The sequence below is a fragment of the Petaurus breviceps genome, unplaced genomic scaffold (assembly GCF_028583685.1).
Source record: "Petaurus breviceps papuanus isolate PSGF00001 unplaced genomic scaffold, PetGlider_PUasm1.0 470, whole genome shotgun sequence".
Classification (NCBI taxonomy): domain Eukaryota; kingdom Metazoa; phylum Chordata; class Mammalia; order Diprotodontia; family Petauridae; genus Petaurus; species Petaurus breviceps.
The window spans coordinates 6126629-6140242 of NW_027186350.1; the positions used below are offsets into that span (position 1 = coordinate 6126629).

Consider the following 13614-nt stretch of genomic DNA (forward strand, 5'->3'; position numbering starts at 1 on the left):
ACACACACACACACACACACACACACACACACACACACACACACACACAAATATCTAGTCATGTGACCTTGGGCTAGTCACTTAACCCTTGCCCTCCAAAAAATTTGCCCTCCAAAAAAAAGGCAAACAAAAAAAATAAAGGAATTTGACTAGATAGACTCACTTGTCCTTTTCTGTTATAAACCCTATGATTCTATGAATATAGGGGAGCCAGAAAGGAACCAAAAGAGTTTTTCAAATGTTGAAAGCTCAGGAGAATCTTCAAAGAGACAAAAGAAAACCCTTCTGGGAAGAAAACAATGAAAGGTTTTCAACTTGAGTTCATTATCTGGATATATCCAGGCTTTGTAAATCCCTAGTCTCAGGTAACCTAAATCAATTACAAATAACCAGTCTCAAAATAAAATGGTGGGGCAGTGACAAAAAGCTTTTCACACATTTTTTAACTTTTCTGAACACTGCTTTAAATAGATTTCAGTTACAAGTTCCTAAGAGGGTATTTCCTTGTTTTAACTTGCATTTTGCTGCAGGTTGTTTTTTTTTTTTCCTTAAGCAAATGCAGGCATGTAATCTTTGTGCTTACTTTAAATTCCATTCATATTTATTAGGGGCTTAAAATGGAGAATCTTTGCTAGTGGTCAGGGGAATACAGAGATAAATAAAGCAAATTGCCTACCCTCAAGAAGCTTACAATCTCATACAGAAAAAAAAAGGAGGTTGACAAATGACTGCAATACAATACATAAAACAAAAATGCAAGGTCCTCGAAGAGCTCAGGGGAAACAAAAGTCACTTTTGACTGTGAGGATGCTCTGGAGCTTCATAGAATAGAAGAGTAAGATTAATAATAATAAATAACTGATATTAATGTGATATTTTAAAATTATCTCATTTGATTTCAATAAGAATGGATGGGAGGGAAATAAAAAAAATGGTCAATGCAGATACAGGAAATTACATGGCCAGTGGTGGGGAAGTATGAAACATTTGGAGGCTAATTAATAGTTCAGTTTGGCTGAAACATAAATTATTGGACAGTAAGAAACCTTAGATTAGGTGAGAAAGGCACCTTGTAGTCACATATCTGCCTAGGAAGTTCAGGTTTTATTTCATGGACAATTGGGAGCCAATAAAGGTCTTCGAGCAGTGGACTGATGCAGCCACTACTGTGCATTGCTTTTGAATAGATTGAACTAGAAAAAGTGAATCTACAGACAGAGAGACCAATCAGGAGGCAATTAAATAACACTTTATGTGAGAGGTAATTAGAGCCTAAATTAGGGTGATGATAGTGGGTGATGCTTGGGTGATGGTAGTGGGAGCACAAATTGACAGCCTTTAGTGATTAGATGTGGGAGGTGAGGAAAAGAGAAGAGTCAAAGATAACACTAAGGTTTAGAGCATGGAAAGCTAGAAGGATGAATGGTAGTGCCAAAAATAGACATTAAGATGTCAGAGAGAGCACAGGGTGAGGCAGTGGGGAGAGAGAACAGGAGAAAGAGATGATGAGTTCAGTTTTATACTTGAGGTGTCAGGGAGACAGATATTTCCAAACATTGGCGTCCAGTGCAGGTCAGGAGCCCAGGACAGAGGTCATGAATAAAGATATAGGTTTGGGAGTCATCCAAATAGACATGATAGTCAAAACAGAGGAAAGAAGATGAGATCACCAAAGAAGACAATGTAGAAGTAGAAGAGGAGGTCAAAGACGTCACTTTGGAGAACATCAGGGAAGGGCAGGAGAAAAAGGTGTCAAGGAAGAAGAAAGAGATAGGTAAGCTATCAGAGGAAACCCCATCACTGAGGCCAAGGTAGAGATCAATTATAAGAGGTTGGAAAAATGCCCAAGAGGTTATTGGTGACCTTTGAGATAGCAGTTTCACTAGACTTCATAGAAAAGAAGCCAAGTTACAAGTGGTGAGGAATTGTCAAGTTCCTAAAAGACAACACTCTTTCAATAAGTTTGGCAATGAACAAGGACAAAGGTGAAACAAAAACTTGAGAGAGTAGGACAGTCAAGGAAATGTTTATTTAAAGGAGAGGAGACTCTACACACTCAAGCATGGCCCTTTGACCAAACCCAAACTTCACAGAACAAATCCCCTTAAAAAAAAAAAGGATTTGTTGGGGCAGCTAGGTGGCATAGTGAATAGAGCATCAGCCCTGGAGTCAGGAGGACCTGAGTTCAAATCCAACCTCAGACCCTTAACACAAAAAACTAGCCATATGACCTTGGGGAAGTCATTTAACCCCAATTGCCCTACCTTCCACTCTCCAAAAAGCAAAAGAAAGAAAAAAAGAAAGGATTTGTTCTATAAAACTTTGAACTCTGAGAGGGAGTCAAGATGGCAGAGTAGAAGCAGGACCTCCACCTGGCTCCGGCTCCTACCTTCCCCAATTCATGTAAAAGGGGACTCTGAACAAACTTTGGAGCTGCAGAACCCACAAAATGACACAGAGAAGCTAACCTCCCGCTGAGGACAGCTCAGCAGGCCAGGGACAGGTCAGGAATTGGCCAGCACAGCTCTCTGGGAGCCGAGCCCAGGCCCCCGTGAGCCAGAGGTTTTAGCCCCAGGGCCAGCTGGAGGGACTCCTGATCACCAGAAGCTGTGACCATTTCCAGATTTATCAACACATAGATGCAAAGGACGAAGTGAGAGATCAGTGAAGTGTGAACTTTGGGACCAGTAGATGGGAGAGCATCAGCTTTTGCCCCCAGGTGAGAAGCTGCTGAGGAGCCTGGCTGTGCAGCTGCTGCCATGTTGAAGCTTCAGCTTCTGGCCTGCAGACTGTAGGGGGACCAAGCAACCAGTCTCAGGGGTAATCGCTCTTGCTTTAACCTGCTTGGATCTGGATTGCAGTCTAGGGTGGAGGTCCTGGGGTGTGTGACCAGCTTGCCAGAGTGTGTGGAGGCCTTAGAGAGGGCACCCAACGAATACCTCCAAGAGCTAAGAAAACCCCAGCATTTGGGATGAAAGCTCCCCTGTCAGGTGGCAGAGTCCTACTGTGGTCAAAGCCCAGCGGTCAAGTGACTGAGGGGCGACATGACCAGGCAAAGGAAGCAAAGCAAACAGAAGAATCCAACATCCTATTTTGGGGACAAAAAGGAGCAAAGCATGGAACAAGAGGAAGACAGTGAAGCCAGAACTCCTGCACCAAAAGCTTCAAAGGAAAACACGAGCTGGTTACAGGCCATAGAGGACCTTAAGAAGCAGATAAGAGAAGTGGAGGAAAAATTGGGAAGAGAAATGAGAACAATGCAAGAAAATTATAAAATGAGAGTCAACAGCCTGACTGAGGAAAATAACACCTTAAAAAAATAGACTAACTCAATTGGCAAAAGAGTCTCAAAAAGGCAATGAGGAAAGGAATACCTTAAAAAGACAAATTTGCCAGATGGAAAAAGAATCTCAAAAGCTCAATGAGGAGAATCATTCCTTCAGATTTAGAATGGAGCAAAGGGAAACTAGTGACTTTATGAGAAATCAAGATGATGTTAAACAGATCCAAACAAATGAAAGAGTAGAAGGCAATGTGAAATATCTCATGGGAAAAACCACTGACCTGGAAAATAGATCCAGGAGAGATAATTTAAAAATTATTGGACTCCCTGAAAGCCATGATCAAAGAAAGAACCTAGAAATCATCCTCCAAGAAATTCTCAAGGAAAATTGCCATGATATTCTAGAACCAGAAGGCAAAATAGAGGTTGAAAGAATCCACCAATTACCTCCTGAAAAAGATCTCAAAAAGAAAACTCCTAGGAATATTATATCCAGGTTCTGGAAATTTTAGATCAAGGAAAGAATATTACAAGCAGCCAGGAAGAAACAATTTGAATATTGTGGAAATACAGTCAGAATAACACAGGATCTGGCAGCTTCTACACTGAGGGATCGAAGGGCCTGGAATATGATATTCCAGCAGGCAGAAGAGCTGGGATTAAAACCAAGAATCACCTACCCAGCAAAACTGAGTATCATGTTTCAGAGGAAAATATGGTCATTCAGTGGAATAGAGGACTTTCAAGCATTCTTGATGAAAAAAACAGAGTTGAATAGAAAATTTCACATTCAGATATAAGAAGCAAGAGAAGCTTGAGAAGGTAAAAAAAAAAAAGAAAAGAAATCATAAGGAACTTATCAAAGTTGAACTATTAACATTCCTACATGGAAAAACGATAATTGTAACTGATGAAACTTTTCTCAGTATGAAAATAGTTGAAGGAATAGAAACATATATATGTCTATATTGGAGAGTATATGGACATATGGATACATGTGTGAATGTGTGTATATATGTTTACAGTTATACATAGAGGGCACATGACCAATTTAATAGGAAGGGATGATACTTAAAAGGTGAAATTATGAGGTGAGAGAGGAATATAATGAGAGGAGATAGAGAGAGACAGAATGGGATAAACTATCTCATACAGAAGGGGCAAGAGAAAATGGTTACAATGGAGGGGAAGAATAGGAAGGCAAAAGGGAATGGGTCAACCTTATTCTCATTGAATTTGGCTTGGGGAGGGAATGACATACACACTAAATAGGGTATCTCACCCTACAGGAGAGTAGGGGGGAAGGGGATGAGAGGGGGGATGATGGAAGGGATGGCAGGCTGGGGGGCAGGGAAGTTGGAAGCACTCACTTTTGAAAAGGGATGGGATCAAAGATGAGAATAGAACAAGTGGATGGTGGAATAGGAGGGAGGGAAATATAGTTAGTCTTTTACAATATATCTGCTATGTTAATGTTTTGCATTAGCTACACATGTACAACCTATACTGAACTGCTTATCTTCCCAGTAAGGGTGGGTGACAAGGGAGGAAGGGAATGAATCTGGAATTCAAAGTTTTAAAATCAAATGTTTAAAATTTATATATATATATATATATATATATATACACATACATATATATAAATGTGTGTGTGTACACACTATTATTAGTGCTATTTTACATGCAATTGGGAAATAAGATATACAGGTACTGGGGCATAGAGATCCACCATGCCCTACTGGAAAAGTCTAAGGGGATATGGGAGAAGATATGGGAGAGAGAAGATTGGAGGAGGGGATATCCTGTGGGACTGCTATTTTGGGGAAATGGGTAGGGGAAAAACGGGGAGAAAATTTGTAACTCAAAATCTGGCGGAAATGAATGATGTAAATCAGAACTTAATAAAGCATTTGAAAAATAAAAAAATAATAACAAAGTTCATGTGGAAGAGCAAATGTCAGGAACTTCAAAGAAACCAAGAAAAAAGATGTAAAGGAAGTACATTCAGTGATATCAGACCTATATCATAAGGGAAAGTATTGTTGAAGTATAAAAAGGATAATTTTTTATTATTTTAACTTAGCATTTTCTTGTATAAATAAAACCTATGCAGAAAATTGGGGAAACACTTTCACAGATAATTTCTTAGATAGGATGTGACTGGGTTGGAATACTGCTGTGGTATAGGATATGATCAGCTGGTTGATTTAGAAATATATGGAAAGACTTGGATCTATGAAGAAAGATGTTATCCATCTTCAGAGAAACAGATGACAGGTAGAAATACGCATAATACAGTGTTACAGATATTTGTATAATTGTATATGGGTATGTGTATGTATGTTTATAGAGAGCTATGTGTATGTCCATGTACATATCTATATATGTATATATACATATATATATATATAATATCTATCTCCACATTTAAAAAAAAAAGTTGAACTCTGTCAAAAAGTCACACCTGAGGACTTAGAAGGTCACATGTGGCCTTTAGGCCTGTGACCTAGAGTTTTTATTTCCTCAACCCTGGTAGCCTCTCTAGCAGAGAGACACAGGGTCGCTATCCAACACTGGTTATGGAGCAGTGCTGGTCCGTAGAGATTAGCAGCTACATCTACAACATGCCGGTTGCCCTTTTAGGACTCTTAGCATGGAGGAATAGCACCTACCACACAAGATTGTCCTGAGGATGAAATGCAGAAATTGACCAAGGGCACTTAAGCCACTACAGAAATGTCAGCCATTATTATCTAACAGGAGACCCAACTGTAGAGGGCTGCTGTAGACCAAGAAATTTCTCCCTAGTCATTCTGCAACAATAAAATGCATGTTTGAGATGAAAATGGAAGAGACAGAGACTGTGCTCCTTCATGATGTTAGAAGGCATCCACAGGGTACTGGGGAGCATAGGCTAGCCCACTATGGTATCAGAGATTCAAGGCTAGAAGGAAACTTAGAGGTCACCTATTAAAGTTGCTTTATTTTGCAAATAATGAAGAATATCTATGCATGTGAAGTGACTTGACCACAGAGTTTTATCACCAAAAAAATCTCCCAAACCTCTTCTCTCCTCTATTCCCACTGCTGTGGAAATAACCTCCTGAAATAACCCTGCTTCTACTAGCCCTGCCACCACTCCTGTTGCAACATCTTCTTCTCACTGCCATCCTAATCTTCCCTGCCTATAGATCTGATATATCCCTATATACCAGGAACTGTGCTAAGCACGTTACAATTATGGACTCATTTGATCCTCACAACTCTGGGAAGTAGGTGCTATTATTATCCCCATTTTACAGATGAAGGAACTGAGGCAAACAGTTTCCCAAGATCACAAAGCTAATAAGTGTCTGAGGTCAGATTTGAACTTGAGTCGGCCATACTCTAGGCCCAGCACTCTCTTCACCATACCTAAAAAAGGAAGCTTTCTATTTTTTTAATCAAGTAAGACTTGTTTTGTTTGGTCTCAGAGAAAGGAACAATGAGCAAAGGGTAGAAGTCAAAAGGGGGCAACTCTAAACCTTTTGTAAGAAAACTTCCTAACAATTAAAGCTATGGAAAAATCGAATCGCTGCCTCAGGAGATGGTGGGTTCTCTCCCTCACTGAAGAGAAAGGTCAGATGGTCACTTATTGGATTTCTTGTAGCAAGGATTCTTTTTCAGGTATAGGTTGAATTAAATAACTGTTGGGGTCCCTTACAACTGCGAAATTCCATGATTTAGAGAGTTTTCAATGATGAACCAGCAAAATCTCTCCTTTAAACATGCAATCCTACAACTTTCTAACTGCACCCCAGACTACACTTACCCCTTTACGTAGATATGATGTTAATACATTTATATGTCTGATTATTAATTTGTCCAAAACTTTGAATAAATCTGTCTATTCAATACATCAACAGCTGCTTATTTTGGGTGTAGGAGAAACTTCAGGTGACACAGAAGTGGCCACATATTTATTTGACTGTTTGCCACTTATGTGACCCATCCCAATTAATGGAATGTCCTCACAAGTCTCCTAAGTCATCTGTCTTAAATTGCAAACCCATGGAGGAATCATGTCTGTTTGGATCCAAGGGCATAGTGGTCTTTCATGCCATTAGGCATATTGGCCTTTAACAAATTCTCTGTTATTGTTCATATTAAAAAACTAGAATTAGAATGAGAAACATGTTGTCCTACCTAATTTGTGTCCACACCCTTTACCCCTTCTTTTTCTTCTAATATGTAATAGTTCATTGTTTCTCAATTACACTTTAGAGCAATTTTTTTAACATTTGTGGGGGTTTTTAAGTTTTGAGTTTTACACTTTATTCTTAAAATGGCATTCTAGTAAGCTCTAGTAAGTTTCCTTTCCTTTTTAAAGAAAAACTTGAGTGAGTTCTGTTTTTGAGGCTCTTATATGATTGTTTATTAGTTTTTAAGCTTGCCCAGGGGCTTATTTCTCAGAGATTAAGGAGAAGATTGCTATTTGACATAGTGAAAAATTATTTAAGCCTGAGGCTTACTTCAAAATGTTGGTTGACATAACTCTCCAGAGTTTTTGCTAGAGAAGCAGTTCTCTCTTGTGGGTTTCTTTTCCCCTTGAACACTGCAGTATAAGCTGCTTCCTATTACTGAGGGATTGATTATTCAGTCTGTAGTTAAATCAGGCAGTGGAGTGGAAAAGAGTCGTTCATGAAGTCAGGGAACAGGTTCAAATACTGACTGCACTATTTACTGACTGTATGACCATGAATAAATCATATACAAAGAAAGTGAGCTGTTAAGTAAGAAAATCACAGGACTGAAAGGAGCCTCAAAAGGCATCTAATTCAGAGGTGTCAAAGTCACTACCCTCCGGCCTTAAACTGCCAAGAAAAGTCCTGAGTGTTGACTGAACCAGATTAAAATGTAATACAGTAATGTTTTCTGAAAAATAAATAAAAACATAATACAATATAATGTTAATTTGTAGTTTTATAAGTCATTATGTGCCCTCAGGGATCCTTCCTATTTGAGTTTGGCACCAGTAATCTCATCCACCCTGGATAAGGAATATTTCCTACAGTATCCCTAACAGTCTTCTTGGTCCCATCTGAAAATATCTAGTGAGATGGGGGATTCACCATCTCCAAAGGCAATCCATTAGATGTTTGAATAGCTCTATTGTTAGGAAATGTTCCCTTAAAGAACTGAAATCTACCTCACTATAACTTCCACCTCTGGTCCTTACTTCTTCTGATCTCTCTGTCTACTCTAAAGAAAACAAGTTTAAACCCTGCTATATAAATAGTTTTTCTGCCATTACCAAGTTTTCTGTTCTATCCAGGCCAAATACTTATACCTCCTAAGGATATGGCTTCAAGTCCCTGTCCTTTCCTTACTTTGGACATATTTCAGCATGATAATATGTTTTGTTTTTAGAAGCTCTCTCCTATAACAGGGAAGTGATGACTTTTTGTATGACCCTATCAGTGCTATGGACATTTTTTATATAAAGGTTATTGGTATTTTAAAGACTGGAGGTTTTTAAAAGGGTTTTTATAGGATATATTGCTCAAGGATAAAACTTATTAGAGTTAGGAACCTAGAGAGGCAGTATGAGTCGTCAGCCACTAGTTTTAGTGCCAGAAGAATCTGGTTTGCTGGACCTCATCCCACTCTGTATATTTATAAAAGCTTCAGTTAAATGCCTCTCTATAAATCAAAGGTGTGAGGATGAGGTACATATGCCTCTGAACCACTTCCAGTGATTCTGTCACTAGTCAGAATCAGAGCAAAAGGGACTCAGGTATTTCTCAGAACAATGGGGAAGTGATAAGCAATCTGGCATTACCCATCACAACAAAAGGTTAATGGAGTCAAAAGGTAATTGACTGACAAGTTCTTTCCAAGTACGGTAGTGTTGTTTTGATTTTTATTATAAAAATGGGGTTGGGAAAGGAGGACGTCTCATTTGGACAGTACGCCTTATGAGTAAATTTCCTTTTTTCATCCCAAGAGTGAACACTTGGTTTGCCACACAATAATTCATTTGGAGAAGTATTTGCCACCAAATAAAGAAACTGAAATGGATAAGATAGACTGATTATGTCCCTTCTTCATTCTTAAAGTCCACAAATCCAGGCAGTCACATTCCAATTACTGCAGTGAATGATCCAGATTTACCCACTCAGATTAAATTACAAGGACAAAGTAACCACAAGTAGAAAATTAAAGAAGACAACAGAATTTGGTGGATCTCACATAAATGCAGGTATCAGAGAAGCTCTTTGATCAGATCAACCATTCCCAAACTCCCCTGACTAGAGTACCCCCATATTTGGAGGGGCTACCCACTGGATGTTGCTTGTCTGCCTTGACAAGAGAACAAAAGGAAAACATAGTCTATATCTTTCTGGGCAACTAGTTTGTTTCTGGGAGGCCCTGAACATAAATAGTAACCTAGGAATATTAAGTATGCACAATGCTGTTCATCTTGAAAACAGCAAAAAAGCATTCATTGTTTGTGATCCTGGTTTCCTTGACACGAGTCAAAAAAAAGATTCCTAAGACCACTTGGTATAGCTACCTAGTAACTATGCATTGTGATAAATGACCTGATTTCTTCATTGCTTCTCATTCCTCACTATATTCTGCCTGTATGATGACATTAGGTTCTAGGAGCAGCAGAGGACTGATGAGAGCTCCTCATCTTCAATGATGTTTCAAGTAACATACCACTGTTACACAATATCTGAAGTCCTGCACCAGATACATCCCTACATGACCCCTCTAAGCAACTATCCAAGCATAATGTAGAGTTTCTGAGCTTTCTAAGGCACGGGAAGGTCTCACTTCTTATAAGTGTGGCTGGAGCTCATTTCCACAGACCAAATACCCTTAAACTGCTTCTAAACCTCTTGGGTGTTTTGTAGCAATTGTTGTTGTTACAAGGTAGGGGTCAATAAGGGAAGCAGGAGATCCAGAAATGACTGATAGAAAGATAAAAACCATCAATGAAACTATATTTTAAAAGCTTCCCACATTAAAACACCCAAATACTTTCCAGTTACTTTTCCCATCCTTGTGCCTTTGCATATCCATGATCACAATCTTCTCATTGTCTGATAACACAACATTTCTCATCAATTAAAGATGTAGTTCAATTAGTTAGACTCATTCTCCAAACCATTAGCATAATCCTTGGCTTACTTCTCCTCAGGGTGCTCTTATAACCTTTACCAATTAATCAATTTGCTTTCACAAAAAATTAATGCCACATCTCTTGGCATCAGAAACCCAGTTTTACCTTGTCTGCCATTATCATAGAGGAGCCTCCATGGATGCCCAGGATGGGAGTGAGAGTCTGGGCTGAAATGAAATCAAGGATCTGAGCAATGGCTTCCTGGTCTGTGTCATCAGCAAACACCACACCCTGGATCTTGCGGTCCGACATGAGATCACAGATACGAGTGATAATGCTCTTGGGGTCCGTCTCATTCATGGCTACCAGCTCCACACGAGGTACCACAGAGAGGTGGTGGAAATCATCTTTCTCGTGGGCATCCTTGATAGCCACCTCGTCTGAAGTGCCCACTAGAATGACAGCAATACCAATGCTGGGGTGACTCTTCTGAGCACGGGCCCTGATGCCTGACACTGCTATGACAGCCAGCACTAACCAGAATTTTGGAGAGTAGCACTCTGTCCTGGGCCTCATCTTCAACTCTTAGACTCCCTGAAGAGAAAGACAAACAGAAAAAAAGAAGAAATTAAAAGGGTCTTCTTGCTACAACATGCTAATTGTAATTGCCAGTCAAGTATTTCATCTCATTTCACTAATCATCCACCCAAATTCACTTTCTTAGTCATATTCCTAGCCTTGGCTTAATTAAAAGGGAAAAAATAACATCCAAAGTATTCAGGATTGTTAAAAAAAATATGTTATCCACATTACAGCTATAGCCAAAGTATATCAATAATTAACAGAAAGAGACATTTGGGCAAAAGTAATGCAGGTACACTCTACATAAAATTGCTCAGACAAACATAATTTTGCAGTAATATCATTAATACATAATAATCAAACTCAATCATAAAGTTTTTAATCCAAAATGTGACATCATTTGGATGACCGCCCAGTTACAACAGTCATGGTACTGTCTATAGAACTGTCCCCTATAACATCACTTTGTTGATAGAGTGTTTTCAAGGAGCCAATTAATGGTGTTAGGTGAGGTATGTCCATAGTTGCAAAATGGTATCAGCAGGTGTCAACATTTTGCCTGACCCTTAACACTATTCTTGCAGCTCATCTCTGACCACTCATTGTACGAGGTGAGGGAACAGAGAACTACAAAAATAAACAGGATGTACACTCTCCCACTGACCTTTCCCACCCAGAAATACCGGAGGAAAACTAGTCACAAAAAGTCACAGATAAAGAAGGCCTCCCCTTGCCCAGACTTTTACTAGCTCCTAGTGGCTCTACCAAAGGGCTTATTTTATCAGATATGATGCATTGAATTTATTAGGAAATATATCGTCGATTGTACTAGCTTTTAGTTTTAGAGAAGCATTTTTACCAAATTATTTAAAATGTCTCCCTATTGAAACCCTTCACCAAGAGTTCATTCTTCTCCCCTCCTCTTCATTTCATATCACCCAGATGTCCTCTGAGCCTATCTCCTCCTTCAAACCCTTCTCACATGAAAAGATGAATGTTCTCCTTGCCAAGGCTAACTCTTCTACATGAATAAATGGTCCTTTCTATACCATATTCTCAAACAGATAAACCCTGTGTGATCCCCACTGTCATTTATCTTTCTTCATGTCTATGGATTTCTTCCTACTGACTATGTATAATTATCCCTTCCATATTGTGACTTTCCCCATTGTGGTTTTGACATATTTTGAGTCAGAATAAAAAATATAATGGGAATTTGGGGAGAGTTTTGTGGAAGTTGAAGATAACATGCCAAGGCCAGCAGATGACACAGAAAACGCTTAGAAACTCAGAAATGTATAAAATATAAGTATAGTATTGTATAATATCAACATATTTATTTTTTTATACCATAGTAATTCCCACTCCTCTGGTACAAAGGGAGAGTGAGAAAATTTTACACAGATTTTCCAGATCGCAGGGGCACCAGACCCCTGTCCCCTACAATGTGGAAGGGACAGTTAAATATGCCTATGGCTCCCCTTTCTCAAAAAGTTCACACATGATCCACTCATCCCCACTTGGTATCTTCCCATATTTCTCCTCCATTTTTTGGTCAATCACTTCAAGTAGGTTGTTGTTTTTAGTCATTTCAGTCACGTCTGACTCTTTGTGATCTCATTTGGGGTTTTCTTGGCAAAGGTACTAGAGCAGTTTGCTATTTCCTTCTTCAGTTCATTTTACACATGAGGAACTGAGGCAAACAGGATGAAGAGACTTGCCCAGGGTCACAGAGCTAGTACCTGTCAGAGACAGGATTTGAACTCTGCAAGATAAGTCTTCCTGATTCCAAGCCCAACTCTCTATCTACTGTGCCAGTAGGTTATCATTAATCAAAGCCTCCACTGTCTTCTTAATTCTCTACAGTCTGGCTTCTGACTTCATCATTAAACCAAAACCATCCACTGCAAAGTTACTGGCAATTTCTTATTTGCCAAATCTAATGGCCTTTTTTCAATCTTTATCCTTCTTAACCTGTTTGCAATCTTTGACACTATGGATCATCCTCTTCTCTCTGGGTTTCCTGCCACTACACTATTCTGATTCTTCTTCTACCTGTCTGGCCATTCTTCCTCAATCTGCTGGATTTTTATCCAGGTTGTGCTCACTAAAGGAAGTGTTCCCCATTGCTCTGTGCTGTGCCCACTTCTCCCTCTATAATATTTTACAAGGTGACCTCAGTTCCCATGGATTTCATTATCATCTCTATAATGATGATCTTTATATCTACTTATCTAGCCCTAACCTCTTTCCTAATCTCCAGACCTGTAGCTCCAACTATCTAATGAACATCTAGATCTAAATGTCCTGTGGATATCTTAAACTTGACATTTCCAAAGCAGAACCCATTATCTTTCCCCCTGCAAGCTTTCCCTACCTTTCAATTTCCCTGTTGCCATTAAGAGAACTACCATACTCTCAGGCTCTCAATTTATATGCCATTATCAACTACTCACTCTCTTACACCCCAGGTCCAATCTTTTGCCAAGACCTGTCAATTTTACCTTCTTAATGTCTCATGTATACACCATTTTTCTCCTCTGACATAGCCACTGCCCTGTGGCAGACTCTCCTTACCTCATGCCTGGACGATTTCAATAATCTGCTGGCTAGTCTCTCTGCCTCCTCTATCCCTCCT

General features: G+C 39.3%; 1 protein-coding gene across 3 annotated transcripts in view; it reads right to left on the reverse strand.

Moving 5' to 3' along the window:
* The window catches only part of GRIN2B (glutamate ionotropic receptor NMDA type subunit 2B), a 663246-nt gene that overhangs the window by 471091 nt on the left and 178541 nt on the right, over nucleotides 1–13614 (reverse strand). For all 3 annotated transcript variants that reach the window (XM_069101530.1, XM_069101531.1, XM_069101532.1), the window contains exon 3: nucleotides 10560–10988. In XM_069101530.1, coding sequence (XP_068957631.1) covers nucleotides 10560–10970 — 411 coding nt within the window. In that variant the 5' untranslated portion in view covers nucleotides 10971–10988. The remainder of the gene's footprint in view (nucleotides 1–10559; nucleotides 10989–13614) is intronic.